The 25,485-nt window shown below is 32.9% G+C and overlaps 2 protein-coding genes across 3 annotated transcripts; one reads left to right on the top strand and one right to left on the bottom strand.

Moving 5' to 3' along the window:
• Positions 1–139: 139 nt before the first annotated feature.
• Positions 140–19,081, top strand: LOC130645117 (NADPH oxidase 4-like). Of its 2 annotated transcripts, none has more exons than XM_057450993.1 (17): positions 140–228; positions 14,075–14,144; positions 14,646–14,741; positions 15,043–15,156; positions 15,244–15,328; positions 15,431–15,559; positions 15,645–15,691; positions 15,939–16,045; positions 16,132–16,258; positions 16,342–16,434; positions 16,521–16,592; positions 16,770–16,832; positions 17,183–17,419; positions 17,867–17,949; positions 18,117–18,240; positions 18,406–18,587; positions 18,768–19,081. In XM_057450993.1, the coding sequence occupies exons 2-17, from the start codon at positions 14,088–14,090 to the stop codon at positions 18,886–18,888; spliced, it is 1,737 nt and encodes a 578-aa protein (XP_057306976.1). In that variant the 5' UTR covers positions 140–228; positions 14,075–14,087; the 3' UTR covers positions 18,889–19,081. The 2 variants fall into 2 exon arrangements, with proteins under 2 accessions (XP_057306976.1, XP_057306977.1); XM_057450994.1 differs by lacking the exon at positions 140–228 and adding an exon at positions 6,777–6,846.
• LOC130645121 (histone-binding protein RBBP7) lies at positions 18,915–25,411 on the bottom strand. The gene is made up of 14 exons (XM_057450998.1): positions 25,254–25,411; positions 24,114–24,261; positions 23,802–23,852; positions 21,926–22,020; positions 21,766–21,841; positions 21,005–21,102; positions 20,657–20,933; positions 20,376–20,439; positions 20,237–20,299; positions 20,079–20,156; positions 19,871–19,947; positions 19,730–19,787; positions 19,546–19,656; positions 18,915–19,373 (listed from the first exon to the last, which is right to left on the bottom strand). The coding sequence occupies exons 1-14, from the start codon at positions 25,282–25,284 to the stop codon at positions 19,293–19,295; spliced, it is 1,308 nt and encodes a 435-aa protein (XP_057306981.1). The 5' UTR covers positions 25,285–25,411; the 3' UTR covers positions 18,915–19,292.
• Positions 25,412–25,485: the final 74 nt, after the last annotated feature.

The following is a 25,485-nucleotide window of genomic DNA, read 5'->3' as shown; positions in this document are numbered from 1 at the left end:
TTCGTCATAGCACGACAGGACCGCGCATTGTTTGTTTTGCATTCACCTTTGTTGATAAAAACTTTTGTTGATAAAAAAGCGAAGTAGATAAGGACTATTTTTTAACGGAAGTCTATTTTTTAAAGCCCGCTGAATCATACACGTTGATATGATTAAAAATGGTAGCTTAACGCAGAAGCTCCTGTGCTTTATCTTTGTCGACTGTTGTAATAAAGAACTTCATTTAAGGTATGTTTTGCTTCATAGTAAGACTTGATGTCCAGAGAATTTTTAATGCTATTACGTGCCAGCCAACCTCGTACCCAGTACTTCTTAACTTAGATTATGTTTGATTTTCATTGTGTACATGGCATAACCTGTAGTTTCTTCTGCTTCTGACTAGAGCATTTTTTTTACTATAACGTGACAGCCAATTTAGTACCCAGTACTACGTATATTAGTTTTATGTTTGATTTTCAGTGTGCACGGCATGACTGTGACTTGTTTTGCTTTATAGTAAGACTTAATGTCTAGAAACTTTTTATTACTACTACGTCCCAGCCAACCTCGTACCCAGTACTTATCATTTTTAAATTATTATTGATTTTCATATTTTTGTATTACAACATCCATCGATTTAACAAAACAACTTAACTTTTAAAATAACTTTTAAGTAAACAGTCCCTGACGATCGAGATGTCTTACTCCGCGGATTTTTTTCCTTGGAATTCAGCTGCTTCTTTCTTACGATTTCTTCGGTCTTCTGTAAGACAATTCAGATAAAATCAATTTGCAATATGTTAGCTTATGCAAGGGATTCCATGAGCAATTTAAGCAGGAGATGTAGATAATAAGAATGGTTCACCCCCGATTGCACTTCGATCATGACTGCCGAGTATAATTAGTATATTCATATAAAAGCACACTCCTTTTTACTAACACTGCCTGGTAGCGAACGGGACTCGGAATGCTGCAGCGAGCGGGTGTAGAGTAGTGCGTTCGTCTGCGGCTTCCAGTTGTAGAAGACTTCTTTGTAGGTGAAGCGTGTAAATTCAGAACTACTGCTGTGAAACAAAAAGACTTTTATCGTAAAGACGAACAACTATTCTCATTTTAGATAACTCGTTACTATCGCATTCTATAATTGCTTTTTGCTCTTTAGAGATTCGCCAAACGGTATTCCAAAACATATTCCATAGCGGAAAAAGCGCACACAAGCAATTGATTCGTTAAACAAGAATTGATTGGTTTCTAAAGATGACGCTTATTAGCGACGAGTTTTTTTCCGCAACCAAACCTGCCCCCTCTTAGATTATCAGAGTATTTTGCTTTGTCCTGAAAACGAGGTTACATCTATTTATTAATGGTTTTAATCGATGATTTCTCTCCCACCTCGTTCCCACAGATATTCCGATCTAAGAGGCAAAAGTCAAAAAAATCTGGGAACGAGGGTGAATTTCTCCGGGTGTATTTGTTCTAACTGACATTTTTTGTAATACCCGACATGAACACAGGTTGTGTTTAACCAGGTACTAAATTTAAATTGAATGATAATATTAATTTATATGATTCTAATATATATAATAAAAAAAATAGAAAACGCCCTTAAAATTGGAAAACATCAGCAATAAGCCACATAACAACATGTATGCTGCACGATGTTATTACGTTAATATTATATGATCTTGCAAATGAATCCAACAGCAGGTAGCATAACGACCAGACTGAATTTGTTACCATGGTAACCAAGCCTAAATTATTATAATTGTAATGCGATCACTCTGTTGTGATGCCTTCTCTTTGTAAGCCAATAAAATATATGCTTATATTTCATCACACCTTCTAGACCACACCCACTGATTGGAGTATGTAATTTGCTTATTCATTGCATGTAAATGTATAATATTAATTTTCTTTTTTTACCCCTCTATTATGGTATTTTAGATCTATTGAATTTCTTTCTATCTGCTTTTACTTGATTTCACTAATTACTTTGTTATCAAGATTCAACGAATTAAACTTAGTTAAGTTAATTCGGTGATTACCATTAAAACAAGCGATGTTGTTCATTTTAGGTTTGTCTGGTAAAAATGTAAGTCCACTTTTGTAAGACAAGAGAGTCAGGGGAGACGGGGACGTATGATTGACATGCTACATCAACCTTGTTCCCAAGACTTTATAGATTTTTTACATTGGAATTTTCCGATACGAAGTTAAAACACTCTGAGAAGTTGTAGAAATGTAGAATTATTAAGTATTAAAAGAGGTCTAACCTTGGGTGGAGCCGACGGGCTAAAAAAACTTTTAAACTTGTGCCCCCCTAGATTGGCTAAAACATACTTCAAAATTTCGAAATATTGCACTCGAAAGCCTTCACTAAATGCAGGAGATTACATATAGAAATATAGAAGACACGCCATATTTTATGTAAGATATATTTTCAAAATAAGCAATAGTAATATCGAAGCAAAATAAAGATAATGCAGAGAAAGGCTATAGTATATGGCAATTTTGATCAGGTATTTAGATAACATTTTTTCCATATAATTGTAGCACGAATACAGAGCGTATGTATATATTGACGAATTAATAATTGATTAAAACACTTGATAACCTTATCAAAAAAACATCACTAATTGGCAAAAAAAGTGGGGAGGCTTTACCTTTTCTAAAACATGAGCACTTTTCATGGTTATGGCGTTGTAACAGTGTGGCTTTTGTAGCCCAATTTTAGCCGGTTATTTTCAGGACCCGTGCTTTAAGGAAATTTATATTCCCAACTTTTGAGTGTTTTTCGAGACAAAAAAAAAAAATCTGCAAAATTTCAGCCTATTTTCATTTTTCATTCCCAAATTCGTTGGTTTTGTTAATTAAAAATTTTGGTTTATCAAACCTCACATGTAATCAACACATTTAAGAAATTTAAAAAATATTTTTTCAAATAAAGTTAACGTAGCGACCACCTTAAATGTGGATTATTAGTCATACAATACTTACAGCGACAAAAATAAAATTTTCATCAAGAATCGTTATCGCGCTCAAATCTATTCATACCTGGTTTCTTTTAAATGACATTGTATTGTAATATTTTCCTGTAGAGGTTTTATTATATCCTTGCTAAGGAAATGTTGCTTTTGCACAAAACATTTGAAAATATATATACTAAGTACTGTCATCTTTTTTGACTTTCATTTTTTTTATTTTTTTATGAAAATTGTAGATTAAAAAAAGGTTTATCACTTCATCTCGGGTTGCAACTATATCTATCGTCGTCCCCAGGATCTCTAGCCCCCGGCGCCATTATTAAAAAGCCTGCAACCAAAATAATCAAAAACGCAAGATGCCCTGGGAACGAGGTTGTATTTTGTCCTCTTTGTCGTCGTCTTCAGTGTGATTTTTATGTTCTAGAAAGATTACGTGATAAAATCTTTCCTTCCCTGTAGGTTTGCTTCACAGCTCGAAAGAAAGTACACCTTATTTTTTCCGAAACTTCTTCCTTCAACGGAAAGAAAGGCTGCAGACTATTTTCAATACTGTCTGAAGAAAATTTCCTAAAGTGTTTGTATCACCTTTTAATTAGCATGTCGCACCTTTACTTCCAACTTCCTTCCACCGCACACGTGTCATTTAATTTAAAAATTATTTGAAGAATTGTTGAAATAATGACTAACTGGAAAGGGATGTATTGGTCTTTATTTACACTTTTAACGGGAAACATCAAACATCTATTAGGACTCTGTATTTTGCAGTGCTCTAAGAAGGCGTTGTTGTTATTTTCGCGAGTAGTAGACAGTGCTAAATCTTGTTCTTAAAAGTGAGAATCACTCATAAATTTGAAGTTTCCTTGAAGCAAGAAGTTTTTTATTTCTCGTTCCCAGGGATTTTTCGTCTTGTATAAAGCTTCTGCGTGAACAAGACAAAATAAATCCCTGAAAACGAGAAAGGCATGTCAAGTAGTAGCTGATTACATGAAAGTTCTGCTCCGATTATTAAACCAGGCTTTTAAAATTGCATTACTATTATCTAAGATTAGAAAGGAAAGTTTTCTAAAATGTCTAGCAAATCGCAATTTAGCTATTTTATTTTTTGCATACAATAAAGCATTTTTAAGTAACTTTCGGTTTTCTTGTTTACAAATCATGTGAGAAAGTTTCATCGTAATCTTTTTTCCGCTTTTTTATCAAACGTGAATCATCAAGAATAAACATTTAATGCGTGTTCTCGATTATCTATCTGACCAAATTCATGTTGAGCACATGTTAAGTTAGTAATGCTATGAATGCGTGAATTGTTAAAGAAGTTTTTATAAGAACAATTCTGTAATGAGACTGGGAGTGGCTGAGAAGAACTTTACGTTCCTGCAGAATTACGATTGACCATAGGAGTCACTATAGCTGCTACTTTATTTTACACGCTTTTTGTCATATTAAAAAATAATTGTAGAAAGTAAGATTCCAACAAGAGTCAAAAAATTTTAATAAAAAAATTTAGTCTGGTCTTATTGTTAAGCCGTTCCTAACTTCTATGGAATAATATATTAAGGATATGTTATGTCGTTTGTTTTTAAGCATGTATTCTCAACTCCCCAAATCAAAGCCTGATGCGTAATATATATACAAACATAAGTATGTTTTACCGAACATAAATAAAGATCTATATACATAACAGGACAAATTTTAGGCTGAAAGCGAGACATATTTAAAACGTCTGAACTGACTTCTTAAAAATATAGAGTCATGCATGACAAAAAAAGCAATGCGTTGTGTCATCTTTAAGGGGAAAATTCGCAGCCTAGATAAATTTTTACTACTTAACAGTTTATATGTGAAACCGGATATACAAACTTTAAGAATAAAAGCAAAAAGTGGTATCAAAAATGGTTTAATTGTAACTGAAGGGAGTGTCTATGTAAAATACATTCCACACGCTTATTTTAAGCCTGTCGTAAGCTGTAGTAACTGTCGAGTCATTCTGACGACAAGAAAACGCCGTCTAACACAAATACTTCCCCTAGTTTCGATCCTTTCACTCCTACATGGTGTAATTAAACTTTGCTTATACTCGATTAGCCAATGCCATTGTTTTTAATAAGGTTGAATTGCGATATTAAAGAAACAAAAGGGGAGTTATGATTGTATATGAAATTCGCAGTGGATGCGGTCTTGACTGTTAAGGATGTTTCATCAGACGAAGTACATAGTTTTTGATATCAACGGCTTGGTATTTTTTTATTTATTTGTTTCTTTGGGGTAATTCTGCAAATGTTTTTTTATAAATATCTTTGGCTTTCAAACATACGGAAAATTGACTGTTACTATTATAGACTACGGGGGACCGTGGATAAATCCACAGGTTCGCTTGTCCTTTATATACATCTTGCATTTTGTGTTTTTGTAACACGACCCAACTATGCGTTACAAACGAACAGATGGACCATGGGTAGTATTATTATAGGGACTAATCGTTATGTCGAGTAAAACACCACAGGTTGGTCAGTCTGGAAATTCGCCCATCGTATCGAAGTGACAAAATTATATCGCATTTGTTATTTCGTGTGTCTGTAGCACGACGTTTTTCTCGTTCACAGAAAAACACATGTGTCAACAATTGTTAAAAAGGAAATCGCTGCTTGAAGCAAAGTGGATAAAATATATCGCATTTGTCTTTTCCTGTGTCTGTAGCTCGACTTGTTGTGATTCTCCAATAATTTTTGAAGACAGAGACGTGAATAATACTTTGACATGGTAAAGAAATAAGGAAAAGCAAAAATATCTGAAAAAAAAGTAATGTAACGCACAAAAAGAATGTGAATATTTCAGAATAATCGAATTTTAACAAAAAATTATGAGAAAGCCTCTGCATTATTCTTAAATTATTCTTTAAATTTCAGAAACTGACCTTTTGATGATTCTTATAAATCGTGGTGAACTTGTAATGAACTCTGAGATTTGATAACAAAAAATGTGTTGTTTAGTGGTAATTTTAAATAGGCTGCTTATAAAAAGTAAGGAAACTGCAAGCTCATGTTAATTCTGTTTCTTAGGTTTTGATTACTGCAGTATTCAAAGTCAAAAAAAAAAGGTAAAGTTGAAAATTTCTGGGTTAACTAATTAACGAAAATCTTATTATCTGTAAAATCACCAAAATGTATTGCAGAAAAATACTAATATAAAGAAAAAGAAAATTCGAAATGAAAAGAAAACATTTTTCAGACATTCTTTTTTATCTTTATTCTTCGCAACATAAAAAGGGCCGATTGAAATTACAAAGTGTATGTAAAACTTAAAATTCATGTTTATATTTTACCCCTGCTTTAAATGCAAAAAAAATTGTTGACCGAGGTCGACGTTTAAGCTTACCTTTCAACTTCGTAAAGTCGAAAGCGATTTCAATTGTTAGCTAGCAGTAACATATAATGACAGTCAATTAGAATTGACGACGATCAAAGTGCAGTGTGAACGACGAAGTACATTATTAAAGCAAATTATCTCATCAACCTCGTACCTAGGACTTGTTATGTTTTTTCTTATATTTAGACAGATCCTAAACAATTCAGGTTCCGTTCGCTTTATGAATCTGCCATGTTTACGTTTTTTAATTATTTTATCTGCTTTATTCACTTCCGCAGCTTCTGATACCCACAATTCTTTGCAGAATGTTTCGATGTAAATATAAAAACCTGACAGAGTTTAAAATTGACGTCAATCAAGCCTAATGTTTTTCCATTTTAACTATTTGAAAAATTTGTTTGGTTTCTTGCTTTTAAATAAACTTATTATATACTTCTGAGAAAAAAACATGATTAAAAGAGTGGGTTCATGAATACAGGAGGATGAAATAACCACGTTTTTATGTCAATACAGTCCGGTGAGATTTGAATCTATTTTTTAATGTTCTCTCAAGCGATTGTGTTTAATAACTTTGACATCGAGTATCTTTTTTCTTAGTAATGACTTTTTGCGCAGAAATTTTTTCCTGGTAGCATCAACACAAAGTGCAACCTACGCATTTTAAAACTTTCGAAGCAGGCCATCATTTTCGTATAGCAGGGAGGGGGTGGATTTTCGATTTTCTGCTTCAGGTGAACAAATGTTTTGCGTGGTGATGGAAAATAATTCTAAAGCATATCAATTCCTCTGATATGACATTTGCTAACGACTCTAAAAAGCAGCGTGCGTAAAGTAATAGCCGTCAATTAAATTATCCATACTATAAGACCACGTGACCACTAGTTATCACGTGACTAACTGTGTATAATACTACAACAAAAATTGGAAAAAAATATTCCTATAAATCTCACCAAAAGCTGTGTGTTCTATTTCCAAATTGTTACTTTCGTGTTTCCTTCACATGAAGATTACAATGGCATTCATAAACAGTGCTTTTCTTTTTATGTTTACATAGTGTTGGTTTATGCCAGATAAGAGAGCTGGAACTAGGTTGTTACATTAAATGAAGTAATTGTTCATATTGATCGTGCATGTATAAGAAATGATACTTTGCTGTGACATCATTGTTGTGTTTTTATTTTTTCTGTTTAAATAATGGCTACTCGTGTAAAACGAAGAAAAGAAACAGAAGATTGTTTTAAAGAAGAAGATAAGTAGAGTACATTAAAGTAACTATTTTCATAAGATCATTGTTCTGACCATCTAGCTCTCATACTATATTGGTTTCATAAAGCTTTTAAATAGCAAATGTACTCCGATTATAGCATCTTGTATGCGTTTGTGAAAAGTACGTTTCACTTAAAATTATGTGATGCATTCTCATCCCCATGGATAAGATTTAGAGCTCTGGGGACGAGAATGTCAGATTTTATGGTTTCATTTGAACTTCCTCGTTATAATTTCAGCTTTATCATTTGGTCGCTTTGATGGTGAAGTTAAGAATATTCTAAGCTTATAAAAGTTATGTTTATAAAACAAAGAAAACGTATTTTACTTCCACTGCACACCTGAATAATATAAGAATCATATATGTTGATTCGAGTCTCGTGTTCTTAAAAAATTCGACGAATAGTTTAAGTAAAACTGCCAAAAAATGTTATAGCATTTAAAACATTGTTGAATGAATGAGAGGAATACAGGTTAATATCTAATTAGAACCAGTGTATAACATATTTTCAATTTTTTTAGAATAGTTGTCTAATAACCTTTTACATCATTTTTATGATATACTTAAAATTCTGGAAATTCAGCCTCAATGATTCTTATAAACATTATTTTTAAAATACAGGGCGTTCAGTTCACAATTTGAAACTAAAGTAAAGAGCATACCGGTTCTTCGGTGTAAGTTTAAGCGCATTTACTTTGCAATCAACTTAGCTACGATTTGTTTAATATATCTCTCTGTTCTTTTCTTTATTATAAAAATGATGGTTTCGTTTCCTCATCAGGCTTACTTCGAAATTCTTTTATTAATCTGATGTTTATCTCCAACTGTTTTATATCTTTTATAGTTCTGGAATACCAGTTTTTGATTACCGCTCTTTTTTTCTAAATGTCTGTCATTTAATTATGTTTGGGATGATAACATTCGTAAACCCAGTGTCATTAATAGCATGTGACCTTCAACTGTGGAAAAGCCGTGACATGCGTTCTTATATTCTTCAAGTGTCAATTACGCATGCGCGAGGTAGGGACATATTTCGCGCCGTAGATAAACAATAACTTACTGTGAAAAAATTAATAGAGATTACTCATCAAAAATACAATTTTTGTAAACTTTTTGCAGCGTATCTTTGTTTGTGGCTAACTTAAAGTGCCTTATCATATTTTTTTCATGTTATTTTAAAAATTTCTAGATTAGGTGATTCATAGTCGAATATTTGATTTACACTATGCGCGAACTTTAAAATGAAGAAAAAGGCACAGTCTTTGTGTGATAGCAGTAAAATTTTGCAATTTTAGCCACAATCTTATTTAACTAGCGCGGCATGGCTACTAAAATAACAATTCTCTCGAAGTTGACGCTATGAATGTGTGTTATATGTTTGTGAGGCGTTTCTAAAAATCAAGAATAACAAAATTAACTTAAAGGAAGGAAAGAAAGTGCCTTAGAATGTCTTGAAATAATTTAAGGATTTCAAAAGGGATTTAGGGATTTCTTTCTAAAAAAACAGGCGATGAAAAAACACACACCGTAGTTTAACACATTTGACCAATAATTTAGACAATCGTGAAGTTTCTTCTTTGCACCTGAACGTTCTGAAGCCTCACAAAGTAGCGAATTTAGCGAATTTTAAAATTTTCGAAATTAAAATACCGCTAAAATTCTCAAATATTATGGAAAATAATTTTTTTTTCAAATAGGACAAGTCGATGGCAACCATAGGTTAAATTCCCATATTGAGATAATAATAATGCAATTTAAAAAAAACAAAAACCATTTTTTAACATTTGCTCGAAACTTTTGATCTAGATTAAATTTGTTCAAAGAGTAAAATGAACAGAATATAAAAAAATACAGGTATTTTATCTTTTATTCGGAGATGTAGCGTGCATCAGACGCAAGCTGATTTTTAATTGCATGACTCATCATTTCTAGTAAAGAGAAATTGTTATCAAAGCATTCTTTTTAATTTTGTGTATGGCTTTTCATATGTCTTTTCTAATCGTTAATTTGCACTTTGTATGTATACCCCATTTTAATTAACGAAAGAAATTATTATTTTCTAGACAATAAGGGGTAATAATATTTTATTTAAAGGTCTATTTTTGTCCTAATTAGAAAACGCATGAGAAATAAACAAATTTGCAGGGATGACAGTACGGTATTGTATTGATTATGTACAAACATGTAGTAGCACTATTTAGTTCGACCAATTGCAAGCGTTCTTTTAAATAAATCTACAAAATATGCAAATAAATAGTACAATCCATAAAGTGATTGACAAAGTAGGTTAAGCTTGGTTCTCACCATGGGCTAACAATGAGCTAACCATAGTGCGCATAAGCCGATTTCAATTTTTGAGCTGCGTGTACCTGATGCATTCATTTCACGTTCACACTGCGGTGCATCATTAGCTCTTTTGTAGTCGATTTTAATGTGAAAAAGAACAGAAAAATAAAAATAGAAAGAAAGTCTTGTTATTATTACTACTTCGAGAAGAGACGTAGCCTGGAAAAGAAAGGAATTAACAAAATTACGAAAAAGGAAACGACTTTGGGTCAGAAAGGTAGAGAAAATCTTTCACTCGGAACACCAACTCTTCTCCTTCTTCTTCAAACATCATTTTTTTAATTTTGTCACCCATTTTAGTTTTGAAAATGACCTTTCACAACAAAACATACTACTATTTTTAACACGAATAAATCGATTTTAGCATGATTTATGTCGGCTTGCTTTGAAGGTTGCTGAAAGTGAGCTTATCTCACTGTTAGCCGAAAAATTTAAAAAAAAAAATTAGAAAATTTTAAAAAATCGGCTAACGATGAGCTAACGATGAGTTCAGCTGTTAGCTAAGCAGGTACTTTTACGTTCACACTATGGGATAAGGTCTTAGCGCGTCATGCGCAGTATGGTTAGCACATCGTTAGCCCATAGTGAGAGCCAAGCTTTAGAGAATATTTATTTCACGCAGAACATGATTTTCTAATTTAATTTATTCCTCGTCATCGAGTAACTATATTATTTCCTCACTAAAATTCAACAAGAATTCCATAAAAAAATTTTCTCAATTAAAAACTTGAATTCAAAACAGGACAGACTGCATAATTAATCCACAAAATCAAGGAGTCAAACTCGATCCCATGTAATCTTGTCTTTTTTGTATTATCAGATCACTCTCTTTAGGCTCTTTCTATCCTGCTAGTTAGGTAAGACGCCCTAGGAACGAGGTTGGTAGAAAAATGTTTATAAAGAAAACAATTTTCAGTGAAAGAGACAGCCTTTTTTTATTCGAAATGCAATTGGCATTTCCACAACGCGAATTTTTTTTTGTTGATTTCTTGATTTGCGGACCGATCACCCGTCCTTTAAATTTACGGGAATTCGTCTGTCGCAACAAAGTAAATAAAAAATATATCGTATTTGCTATTTCGTGTACCTGTAGCACGAATTCTTTTTTTTTGCGTACACAGATCCACAGAACACGGGGATTATTAATGTAGAAACTGGTCGTAATCCCACTGATAAATCCGCGGATTTGTCTATTCTTTTTTTTCAGCTTGGCCCATTTGCATTTTTCGTGTTCAGAGCAACACAACGGATACCCTAAATAATAATTATTAGCCCGTGGTAAATTTGACCTTCCCCAAATCACTCTTTCTTTTATCTTTGTTTGTTGAAGTAATTAACTTATTCTGCGGGGTTACGGAGTAAGCTGTGTGCAACCATTTTGAACAGAATAAGATATTGTTTGCTTTACGTGACTTTTTACACAACGAAATAATTAAAACTTACATAGGAGTAATAACTTTTTTCCGATTTGACATACAAACTTGAACCATTTGTTCTTTTATAATTAAATTTTACATACGAGCTTGAACCATTTTTTCTTTTATAATTCATTTTCCCATTTGGTATATTCTGAAACCTAACCGCTCTAATAACTAAATTTAGCAACCGGTATTTTTTCCACCTCGACCCCTCCGCTTCTACTTTTCTATGCGAGTTACTTTCACAAATTAAGGAAAGCCCTAGAGACAAGATCATATAATGTGCGTATTTGAAGAACATGTCTACAAATGATCTTAACTGCTAAAACTTAAACTTAAAACTAAGCGCAACCTCGATCCCAGGGCCTTTTATGAGGATGTCCCATATCGAGATTGACTGGGATGACAACATCACTTGTTTTTTTTATATATGTCGTCGTCGTAGCCGTAGATTTCGTCGTGTCTTCTGTAAGTTTTTTATCAAGCAACATCGGCCTAATAGAGGGCCTAAAGCTCATCAATGCCTTCCTCATCAAAATACTACATTTTTTATAAAAATTTACACCTCAACACCTTGTACCCGGCACCGCCACCAAGAAGGGGGAAGGGTGGTGTCCCATGACAAATCAGATATTAACAAGTAAGTGTCATTTATAAAATGTTATATAATAAAACGTCAAGATAGGAGTCGTAAAAACGCTTTTCGACTTTGTCGTGCAAAGATTCACGAAACAGTATCTCCTACTCCATTTTGTATGATCATGTATTATTACTTATGGCGGTTGATGTTCTTCGCCACACCTGCTTACAAAAATGATTAATTGGGTTAGAAAGCATGCGATACAATTTTTTATAAGATCGTTACTTGTATGTTTTAAGCTGATTAAACCAGTTGATATCCTGCCTTGATTATTCTCGACGTAGACGCATATTTTTTATAAGAAACTCTTTTATAGGAAAGCGAATACTAAGAGTTCTAAAAGTTTTTACACGTGCAACTTATTTACCAAAAAAAAAAATTAAAAAATGTTGGGGAAAATAAGATTATACACAGTGTTAATATCGCGTACTGTTACTTACATATTTAAAGGGAGCGTTAACTAGGAAAATATAATTCACATTGTTATAGATTATATCAATTTTTCTTAAAGGTCTACTAGAGGTGCTCGGCCTCTAGCCTTTCAATATTTCAGTTCAGTTCAGTTGTCATTTTATCGATGCGCAAAAAAACAGTGTTACGGGCACACATAATAGCAAATAAAATATATTTTTGTTCACTTTGTTTCGACGCATAATTCAAGTAGGGCGAATTCGTGCTTTTTTCCACGACTAACAACTGTTTTTTTTTTTCGGTATAATGTTTCGAGCGTAGGCAGATGTTGACATCTGCGGGGTTTATGTGTAGAATAATTTTTAATACAAGGAAGTTTCCTTACAGAGAATGTGAAAATCGTTTTTGACGAGAAAAGAAGCCATGTCATGCTCATTTCGACAAGCTATTACAAATTAGGAAATTGTGGATAATTATGTTTCGTGATGTCAATATATAAAGACGTCAAAAGCGTTCAAATTCCTCGAACTCCTTTTTTACATTTAACTTTTACTCACCCGTTGTTGTTGTTGTATTTTGAGCGATAATTAGTTTCTATTGATTAGGAAAAGAGAGAAAAAATAGAGTTTCATCTGAAACATTTAAATAACTAGAGGTTTATGTTAAAAAATGACGACAACGAAAGCCGACGACAACGAAAGCCGGTGAAAACGAAAGCCAGCGAAAACGAAAGCCGACGACAGCAACTGGATCAACATATTTTAAAAAACTTATTTCCTGTGACCAAAAAGTAATATCTGCACAAGAGTTCACATCTTTTATTATCTAAACAAAAATTTCTTTCAAAGATTTATAAAGTACAGTCAAGGTGTATTACATGTACAATAAATCACGTGTTAAAAAGTTTTTTTCAGCCGAAATGACTTAAAAAAATTATAATAAAACGCGGAAACAAATCGCTGTTATTTAGCAATAAAATATATATGTTAGTTATGAATGAGGGTAGCCCTAATATCAGTTTAACAATAAAATTTCAACGATATTATAAGTGGGTTAAAATGACTATAAATCGTTATAATTGAATTAAGATCACAGTAAGTTTGTCACCCTTTTTATTTTCATTCCCAACGATGATTGCTAACAAACATATCAAACATCAAAGTGGTATGGACACAAAAGTTGATCGAATCTGCTCCCATCTTTTTACAGATGAAATCAACATTGTGTAATTATTGTCATTATGCAAGCTGACACAATGACACAATTCCGATCTGGCGTAATTAATCAAACACCTCGTTAAAGGCTTGCGAAAATTATCGTTAATGACTTTCTGAAGTATTTCGTTTGCCTCTTAACAATGTGTTTTCAAGTTGGGATAGAAGAAGATAAACAGATTTCATATTCAATTTTACATTAGTTAAAGAGTTTGATTTTTGTTGGATATATATTATATATGTAGTTTTGACTAATAAAATGTTGTCTGTTGTATACAACTGTTGATATGAAATAAAGTGTACTTGCTTTGGATTGGTGCTTGTGAAAGAGTCAGTGAGGGTTATTGTAGTCAGTGCTTTATGTACATATATACTAAAGATTGTTAGACAGAAGCCATTGCTATATGTAAACATATTGATGTAGATATGTTCTTTTTTCTTTTTTTTAGTTAAACAAAAAAAATGGGCAAAAATATTAGAACTTTTATACAAAATCAAGCCTTAAAAATATTTATTTGGGTAAGTATATTTTTTTCTAAATTTTGCTTTTTTTTATTTATCGAATTTTATATTAAGTTTACAGGAAATATAGTTTGACAACCTTTTTTCTACTTTTTATAAACAACTTAGAAAACAAAAAACAATGAGGAAAATAATCTATTTTTTAAGAATGCTTGCCCACTTACTGTAATTACACTCATCAGGTAAATGACGCGAACGTTTCTCATAAAAAAAACAAAATTGAAATTGAGTGCTAATTTTTAGGTTTTTTATTACATCCGTCAATTTTATACAGCCTCTGCACAGCTTCTAGAGAAATAATGTATCAGTCGAGTATGAACAAAATTAAGGATTTAAATCCAACAACCTTGAACTCAGCCTCCTGACCTCGGAAAAGTACCGCAAAAATCGGTCCTAACGCGTTTGTTTATGATTTAAAAAACGAACGCGTAAAGTCCTGTAAACGAAGGTGTTATTCTAAACTTAATTATTTAAACACGGCATGCTTTTCATTTGTAGACGGTATGGCTTGGCGTCAATATCTATCTATTTACGGACACGTATCTGCTATACAGAAATTCGGATAAATACCACTACCTATATATGCTGCTGAAGGTAAGATATTGGTTGGTTAATGAGTATACCATTATGGATGTATTATTTTGCTTTTAAATCGTTATGCAGATTATACATCATGTATACTCACAACGAGCTGTAAAAAAAGCAGCTGGTGTAGTCTTAAACAATGACTAAGTTGTCTTGTTGTTCATTTTCCATGGAGTATTTTGTTTCTTAAATTTTCAGATTCAGGCCCTTTGCATGAATTTAACTAATTCAAATCAAAAGACAAAACAAAATCTTCTAGGAATCAACTTCCTTGTTCCATTCGTTGATAACAACTTATTTCTATTTTTAGGATTCCATATGTTTGTCTCGAGCATGCGCAATGGCATTAAATTTCAATTGTGCTTTGATCCTTATCCCTATGTGCCGGACGGTGAATTCATTTGTGAGGACCAAAATACTCAAGGTAGTTTATTTAAACTTTATATATAATTAGCTAACTTACTTTTTAAAATAAATAAACAAACACTTATTTTACATGATATAATTTTAGTATATACACAGCAATCCAAGACGTTTGATCAACCATATGAAGGGACTTCACATTATGTGTGCATTTACGATATGCGTCCTTGGGGGTACGTAAATAATTTTACCGAATTCTTTTTGTTATTTTGTGATACTCAGACTCGTTATTTTTCACTTTATGTCTCGTTTAACCAAACTATTTCTTTGTTTAGTTACACATTCATTGTCTCACTTGGTAAATGTTATGCGATTTCGCATGAATTATACAAAGGTTGTGGAAGACTTAAATCCTAATAAAAATTCGAAAGAGGATACGACGTTGTGGTTTTTCTTAACTGAAGGTAAAACTCATTTTTTTGTGCACGTTACTAGTAGCGAAGTGACTGTTAATGTTGGTATTTAATGTTGTTCTTTTTTTGTTTTCAGTTGCTGGTTGGAGTGGTATTGTCATGTTGTTGGTCCTTTCAGCGGTGGTATGTTCTTCTTCTTCTTCTTCTTCTTCTTCTTCTTCTTCTTCTTCTTCTTCTTCTTCTTCTTCTTCTTCTTCTTCTTCTTCTTCTTCTTCTTCTTCTTCTTCTTCTTCTTCTTCTTCTTCTTCTTCTTGTTCTTGTTCTTGTTCTTGTTCTTGTTCTTGTTCTTGTTCTTGTTCTTGTTCTTGTTCCTGTTCTTGTTCTTGTTCTTCTTTCTTCTTCTTCTTACTATTTTTTGTTTTGAGTTTAGGTTTTAACATCATTTCAAGCAGTTCGTCGAAAACATTATGAAATATTCTGGTACACACATCATCTATCCTTGTGTTTCTTAATTCTCGTGGGAATCCATGGCCTAGGGTAAGTTACAAAACTTTAATTTGTATATATATATATATATAGATCCTATGTAACACGGAATCAAAATATATTTTTTTCTACTTTAGTGGGATAACAAAATGGCAATCAAATTTAAACGAACATCCGCGCAGATGTCAAAGCCTTGATTATAAAACATGGATGAACAAAACCATGCATTGTGAACCTCCTAAGTTTGAACCTAATGGCGCACAAGTAAGTTTATGTTGCATACTTTACTTTGTTTTGTGTTTTCCTGGTTCTTATATTTATTATCCAATGAAATACTTTTAATCTAGACATGGAAGTGGCTGATTGGTCCATTTTGCTTGTACATTATTGATCGTATAATTCGATGGTACAGAGCAACCCGCAATGTTACCATTGCTAAGGTAACCAGAGTATATAAATTTTCATTCTATATATGCCATTTGTAATGTGTCCATCATGCTGAAGATTTGATCCGTCTATTTACCAGGTAACTCTACATGAAGGAAGAGTGATTGAGTTGCATATGTTGAAGAAAGGTTTTAAAGCTAAACCTGGACATGTATGTATTTACTATATCCAATTTCTTTCTTAAACCTTCGAAGAAACAGTGAAGAGACAGGGTCCTGGGCACGAAATTTATCAATCTATTTTACCCGATGACTGTTTTTTATATGCAACAAGAAATCATTTCGAAAGCCAAAATATGTCAATCACGTCTCTTATCTTTATGCTTTAGTATATACTTGTCCAATGTCCGGATATCGCAGAATTTGAATGGCATGCATTCACTCTTAGCAAGGTAAGAAAACCGGCACACGATAAAAAAATTATGTAGTTAGTCAACCTCGTAATGTACTATTGCCGTTCTACTTAAAAACTACGAAGTTTGTATTATCCCGTGTGGTTACGAAGAACTTTACTTTACTTTTTATCATATGCAAGGAACTATTCGGGATATTAGACTTAATTAAAAAAATAAACGTACTGGGACATTTTCAAGTCAAAAAATTAAGCATTTTTTAGTGCAAAATCGCAAATGAAATTTTTAGTTCCAAATTGCCTTCGAAATTTTGATCCGTTCGTATTCAATAACAAAATGTATTTATAGGTGTTATTTGCTATATAATATATTTAAGTTTTCCTTCTTAGATTCCAACTGCTAAGGAAGGTGATGCCGCCACATTTTCCGTGCATATAAAAGTTACCGGTAACTGGACTGAACTGTTAAAAGAATTGTTGCTGGAGAGTTGCGAGGAGAATGGTGTCGAGCTTAAGAGAGTTGGGGATAGCTGTGTAATGAAAGTTGATGCGGAGTGGACGGAGTCTGCTTGCAGAGGAGCCCTTCCAATTATTAGAGTTGACGGTCCGTACGGTAGTCCTAATGAGGTAAACAATTAAACCTATGATTGAATTATTCCAACTTTCCAATTTTTTTTACTTGGTCGAAACCTAAACATGCTCGAGTTTGCAACCTCGTCCCCAGGACTTATGAGGCTTTCTATATTTGGACAGCCCTATGGGATTGGGGATAAACACTAATAGGGAAGTATATAGAGCTGAGTCTCTCGATTCATGAGAGTAAACAAGCAGAATCACTATTAGATTTTTAAGCTAACCAATGTAAAAAAATCTTAAATTATCCTGTGAAGAAGGGTAATCTTCAAGCAAGTCTATTGCATTTTTTTCGTCTGTTTTTGTGCCAATTTAAAATGATAACAATTTCCGCAGAGCGTCCTGGCGAGTTATATCAACTCCTACATAAACAACTTTCAAGTTTAAAATACATAAGATGGAGGAGAGTTTGTTTTGAAGTGTGGAATATCTTTTTTTCAGGATTCCTTCAGGTATCCAGTTAATGTCAGTGTAGCTGCTGGTATTGGAATTACACCATTTGCTTGTGTGTTGAATTATTTAAAGTAAGTGTGACCATTTGCTTTTGTGATGAATTATTTAAAGAAAGTGTGACCACTTTAAGTACTTGTCAAACATGAACAACCGTCACTTCGACCAAGTATACCTAGGGTTTCTATTGAAAACGTAGTAAAATATAAGAAAATATAAAATGTAACAAACTTCTTTCTAGATATTTAGACCCAACAAATTTGAACAAAAAATTTAAGATGAAAAGAATCTACCTTGTGTGGGTTTGTCGAGATATAAAAGAATTTACATGGTTCCTGGAACTCATGTCTGATACCGTGAAACACGTAGGTTCCTGCTAAGTTTTATTGTATATTTGAGGACTTCCTTGCTCATTCTCGTCCCAAGTGTCTTTAGCGATAAACTTTATAGTTCTGCAAAGATTTTTACCGGTAGACTTTACTTCATTAAGTATAATTGTCGAGAATAATTATCTTAAATGTTTTTTTCAGCTGGAATCGATTAATATGCCAGATATGCTTGTCTGTCATTTATACGTCACACGTGATTCGAAGCTTACGACAGACGATCCTTCCATGATTGATCAGAGAATGCAATGGTTTCAAAAGCGGCTGAATTACGGAAGACCTAAATTCGACGAAATCTTAAAAACAATAGCACAGAGCTATAACAAGTATGGCAACCTACAAATATACAAGTCCAAGATTTTAAAATTTATATTCTTTATCTAATCAAATTGAAACAAGTGTAATCAGCCTCTGGCGCCCTCTTAATAATATAATAGTTTATAATTCTAGTTAACCCCTTAAACTAAACTACATCCGTGCTAACATGTTTACTGCTCTTCCTTTAGAACAAGAATTGGCGTGTTTTTCTGTGGACCAAACCCGCTAGCACACGCTTTATATGAAGCTTGCACCGTCACGAAGGACCGCGAAAACTCTTTTATATTCCACAAAGAAAGTTTTGCATAAACATGAAGGAAGAAAATCAAATTACGTAACAAAACAGGACTATCTTTCGGTCGATCGACGCAATATCCGTGTAAATAAATATTCATAACAAGAATAAAAACTGAATATACATATTGTTTCGGTTACGGTATTTTAATATACTTTTTTGTAAATTTTAAAATTTTATTTCTAGGAAAAATATGCTCGAACACAATTTTGTTTTGTTAAGTTGTCTAAAACGAATTTTCTTTAGGAAAAAATCTTAATTTTTTTATATATATTTTCTACGTTTACAGTACTTCCTAAAAGTCTCCGCATTGTCCGATTTAGCGCAACAGCAACAAAATATTAGGCCACTTCTTTTTCGTTTATTAACGTTAGACGAGTATCGATAATGAAACGAACATTTCACTATCGCGTTCTTTTTACGATGTCTGCGTTTGTTGACGTGACTCGAGTTCGCCTGCTGGTGTATCGATTTCTTCGTCGTTATATATATTTTCCGCCTAAATAAGTAGGAAAACTTCATATTAGGGGTCGCTTGGAAAACAACAGACGGGGGAAATATCGAATAACTAAAAACAACATACAAATATAACACGTCAAACGGCACAAATATTGTTTTGCTTTAAAAGTAAGCATCTAGTAGACATCTAGCATATTCGCTCGCTCACTTACCATTTGCCAAACTTGCATGATATTATCTTCTGACACACTACAGATTACCCAGGGATCGCTTGGATTCCAAGCAAAATCTGATATTTTTGCAGTGTGACCACCGTGGATAAACTAAAAAAAGTCCAAATCAGTTGAATTTGATTGTATTTTTAAAAACAAAACAACTGACAAAAGCAGTACTTACCAGAAGTTCAGGCGGGCCATCTTCAGCATCTTCTGAGCTTTGTTCTTCTCCTATTTTACTAAAATTATAATATAACAATATTTTCAATCATTTTTGCACGTAAATTTTTAAACCAATATCGTATATATGTTATCACCCTACCTTAAATCCCATACATGCAGGCGACGGTCAGTTCCACTTGAGGCTAATATAGTCTCGTTATGGGGTGACCACTGAACCTATTAAATGTTTAGCAGTAACATAAGCAGGTTTCCAAGGTAACAAGTTAAGTCATAGACAGAATTAGTTGTGATACATGCAAATACATCATTTATATATTTCAGGACAAAATCTGGAAATTTCCACCTACCTGGAAAATTTCGTCTTTGTGAGATTCGAAAGAATGTAGTTTTAATCGCAAGTTCCGTAAATCCCATAATGCAACAGTCTAAATTCAAATCAAGGACAGTTAAGCGATAGAATTGAAAAACAAACATTTCTTGTTTAAAACTTTAAATAAATTTTCACCTTATCAGCTGAGCCGGTGGCAAGAATGAATTCACTGTATGGATTAAAAGATAAACAGTTGACCTATAAAAAAAGATAGCAAATTGCAATGCTTGACATTTCAGTATCGATACAAAAACGATATAAAAGATTAGCACACCTCGGCTGTGTGTGCATCAACAGTATGACTGGGCTTGTTGTTGCTTCCTCTTCTAGTGTCCCAGCTAGAAGAAGAGAAAAATAAAATAAGCATATTGCTGTTGCAAATAAAAACCTTTTGCCGGGTGTCTATCAACAACACCTGAAACATTTTATGAACACTGTTTCTTTAAAAGTAGAAAAATATCTCATAAAGAGAAACAAGTTTGAATCTATTTGAATTGAAAAGTTAGAACATCGGACATGCAGTTTAGATAAATCAATTCGAGAAGAAAAACATACATCATCAACTTATGATCATCAGCCACTGATCCAAACAGACTCTCGTGTAACAAATGCCAGGAAACATCCTCCACCACATCAGAATGACCGTTAAAAATCCGGGCAGCGTCTAGTGTCTTTGCTTCTTTAGCTGCTGTTTTTAAGTCCCACAAACATATCGTATGATCATCGGAAGCGCTGAGTAAGTGACCACTTAAGTTGGGATTCCAGGATAAACCGTAACCTTCTTTTGAATGTCCTTTCAGTCGAAGTTCTGGATTACAACCCGAGTTAGGATCTAAAAAAGATTTGTATGTTTTAATACTGCAGGACATAAAAAAAACAATCTAACTTTCTATATAGAATTACCTGGTTTTGATGGATGCTTTGTGTAATCGAAAATTAGAACATCGGATGTTGGTGTTTTGGTTGCTATTACGCATGGATTTTGTGGCATGAATCGTGCTCTAAACGTTTCAATAAACAAAAGTGGATAAGTCCCAAAAGTTGATAACAACTTGAAATTATTACAAGACAACAGATAATTGCAGAAGATAAAACTGAATACAACTATATCCAAACTATTATGATCCTACAAAAGTCAGATATCAAAAACATTGTAATTTTAAGATGTCTTAAAAGCTGCATGTGTGTAGTGCAGAAATTTTTAAATATCCAAGATGTCTGTTTAAAACTGGATATGTTTTACAGATGTTACTTGGCATATCTTCACACATCTTTGTAACCATTCATGTTATCAATGTGTCTTAGAGAAAATTACGCTGTTTATTTTTTAAGTGGTTTGATTTCACAACTCTTCATCATATAAAAGTTTTCTGTTTTGCTTTAGATACAAGTTAAGGTTTCTTTTGAATATTATTTGGCAGTCCACAACAAAACAACAGCTTAAATAAGTCTATTTACACATACTTTAGTCCCCTCAAAATAATGTACCACAAATTACACATAAAAAAGCTTTTTACTGATATTAGTTTCACCCTATATATATTTAACAGCTTTACTGATGTTAGTTCTATAACAATTCTAGTCCAGAAATGGTAGCACACAAGCAAGTTGGTTGTTAATCTTCATGTGACAGTAATAATAAAATGTTTTTAAATAATTTTCACCTGTTTACTTCACCTTCATGATTTATTTTTATATCGATTTCAATTTTACCACTGACTGTACCAAATCCACCGAATTCTGGAAAACCAATGCAAAGTTTCAACACTCATGATACAACAAAAATTATAAAACTTAGCACTTGTCATCAGCATTCCTACATACCTCCTTTGTCATGATCATAATGACTAGCATCAAACTGAGTTTCGTCTTTTGGTAGTTGTACACTGGCAATAACTAAATGATTTTGTTCATCAGATCTAAAAAAAGAATAGAAAAAATAAATAGATAGAAACACAGCTAACTCTTACAAATAACCAATTCTATCACTGATACTAGGTAGAAAATAAAAAAATAAATTTAAATGTAGAATCCGGGGTGATTTGAAATACAAGTAAATTAACAAGGAATCAAGACATGCAACACAGCACCTGAACTACTTTAAACATGTGAAGTATTTCACACATGCAAATTGCGTTCGCACTTCTAAATTTCCTTTTTGTAGATGAGCGAAAGATTGCATGCCTTGCTCTTAGTAGGAATCATGGTAATTTATTTTATCAAAACTCCAGATATGGTCATTCCAAACCTGGTCGTAAACGATCAGTCTTTATTGGAAAAGTTTTTTATTGCCTTAGTACGTTTGAAGGTTGGTTTGTTGATCGTTTTAATGTATCTTCTGGTCACATCTCAAGAACTAACTTTCCTTATTATGAACTTCTTCTGTTGTTCCTATTTCCTTCTCAAAAAATGGTTTGAAAATACATGCCTAAGCAATTTCGAGTGTATCTGACAACACGTGTTATCATTGATGGTACTGAAATTTTTATACAAACCCCTTCTTCTATGGTATCACAGTCACAAACGCAGTCACAGTATAAATATCATACCACTTGGAAAGCTTTGGTGGGGTTATCCCCCAATGGAAGTATCACGTTTGTATCAAAGTTATGGGCTGATCGAGTGAGTGACAAAGAACTAAGGAAAAAGTCTGGTTACCACACTTTTAATGGCAGATAACACAGTAAACTTGACTTAACCAGACATTTCAACGTCAACGCCCAGTTAGTTAATAAAAAAAATTGAATTTTGATATCCACAAAAAAGTTAAGTAGTCTATGTGTGCTGTAAATCCGTAAGCATATATAATTGCACCTTTAAATTTTTCATATATATTTATACCCTGTTGGTCTAATGGCTATGACACTCATGCAAACGAGAGATCCAGGTTCAAATCCTGGACTAGCTAGGAAAAACATAATTATCTTGTAACTACAACAATCAGGTAATAATAAGTATATGTGAGGACAATTGGTATTCCTCGAATTGTAGGGGGTAGTGTTAAATACATTCATTACTTTCATTTATAGAGCACAACAATGCCTTGTTCATCTTGACGTCTCAAATCATCTTTTCAGAATAAGACTCACTAAAATTTTTTGCTTGCCAACCTAGGGAACCTTATGACACTCTCCCTATATAAATACCATAAGCATTGCCATCTTCTTCAGAACATGTAGGGATATTAAGTGTTGCTATCATTTGTTATGCAACAGAATACAGCATAAACTCAAAGGATAAGGTCAGTTTTTGTGCAAGATGTTTTCTCCTTGTAAGCAAACAAAATCCTTTTTAGTTCAGGAACACGCAATGATACTAAGTCTTCCAAACCCTTAACTGTTTTAGTATTAGGTAGTAATGCTTGAGAGTGACCCATATTGAACAACAAAAATGGATAAATTTGTTAAGTAATTTGTGAACATGTGATATGGAAAAGAGCTTATTTTAATAGACATTATAAAGTGTTTTTAAAACAAATTTTTGGTTTTTAAAAAATTAGCTAAATTAGTATCTATATTATAATACCCGTATACGCCTGCCTGTCAGTCATGCAAAATGGTAGCTTAGCTGCATAAGTATCGAGACACTTGCAATGTGGCATAAAAAGGATGGGCGAACCCATGGATTTTTCCATGGGCTAACGACTAGTTTGGCTGTATTTACCTATAAGGTATAATTCTGAGTAGGAATTATTACTTACGTATGTGTTCCAAGTATGAGTCGATGGACTGAATAATCTTTTCCTTCTGGTCTAAAATAAAAAAATAAAAAACATTACTAATAGGAAAAGGTGTTTAAACAATGAAACTAACCTCACAAGACAAACTTGTTAAACCTATGTACTGATGTTAAGAAAGTATTGCAAAAACAGATTTAAAAAAACCTGCTTGTGATAAATACAAAAGGAACAGAAAGTCAGGGCATGTAATGACGATTGGACAAGTACACATTCAGCAATTTTAAATATCTTTAATAAAATCATACTGGATACACAAGTTTCCAAACAACCTACTTGGTAACATCTGGAAGCCACTGGACAGTGAGACTAGGCCATTCTAATGCATGTGTCATCACTAAGTCATACAAAAATGGTGTATTTTTCTTCCATATTTTATATTCTTCATTAATAATTCTTTCCTCAGCTGCATCATCATAAGCTTCTAAACAAACAAACAAAATCATCTATATTATAATACCTGTATACGTCTCTCTGTCTGTCACGCAAAATGGTACCATAAGTAGCGAGAAGCACCCAATGCGGTCTAAAAAGACTGGGTGAACCCATGGATTTTTCCACAGGCCACCGACTAGTTTTAAAATAAAACTATTTGTAAAAATGTTAAGAAAAAGCAGAAGTTAAAGTCATTGGTTATAAGCAGGAATGCATCTTTTTTGCTTCTGCAATTTTTTGTCGAGGTACTTTTTTTCATTGGTTAAATTTGATTCAGCAACACATTACACAAAACATTGGAAATTAGCAAAAAAAAAAATGTTTAAATACAGCTTCAGATGAGAGATATTTTGTTCTTATATTTTAGTATGGTCTTTTTGTTCTAAAGCTGTTGCTAGTGATATGATTTTGATATGCTTTTGGTAATTTACACAACATTGGCAAAAAATTCTTTGTGAGGGCTGAAAAAATCTGTGCAAGTTGAAAATATATCACTTGCACTAAATGTTTGCAACAAGTTTGCATGTACGATATCGTAGTGCAGAAACCGAGAATTTTTCAGTAATTTGGTAACTGATCTGAGAACAAGATTATGTAATTTATTGCCAAACAAGAACTGCAAAACAACTGTTATCTGTTAGAGAAGGAGCTTTTCTAGAAATGTGGTAGAGTTTGCTTAGATCTAGGAAAAAGAGAGACAGAAAAGTTGGACCACGTCACAATAAAAAATAAATATTGGTGACCAACTGGTAAAAATATAGGTAAAAATAAAAACCTATATTTTTACCAGTTGGTCACCAATATTTTTTTTTTTCGCCTATTAGGTATTTGTACCCGAAATACCTTGAAAGCTTTAAACACCCTAGAACCGTCCCCGACAATCATATCAGTAAATCAAATTACAAAAAATAGTTTTAGCTATCCAACTAACTAGCTAAACTATCTAAAATTATAAGTAAATAAACTCAAAATATTAATTACCTGTTGTACCAGACACGCCGCCTGTAGCCATTTTATATTTATGTGAGAATTAGTGTAAAGTTATATGGAGTTTTATGCTGTTTGTGATCTCTGGTGATCACCACTATTTTTGTTCGCGGCAAATCCTGAACAAATATGGCGGGAACTGACTGATTGGTCTAAATAGTCACGTATGTGTATTTTACTGACTGAATTTAGCCCAGCTATCTATTGATTTTTTTTGCTTAAAATT

This window comes from Hydractinia symbiolongicarpus, chromosome 5, assembly GCF_029227915.1.
Source record: "Hydractinia symbiolongicarpus strain clone_291-10 chromosome 5, HSymV2.1, whole genome shotgun sequence".
Lineage (NCBI taxonomy): Eukaryota > Metazoa > Cnidaria > Hydrozoa > Anthoathecata > Hydractiniidae > Hydractinia > Hydractinia symbiolongicarpus.
Note: the sequence above shows the minus strand (reverse complement) of the source record. Positions and strands in the feature narration are given on the sequence as shown.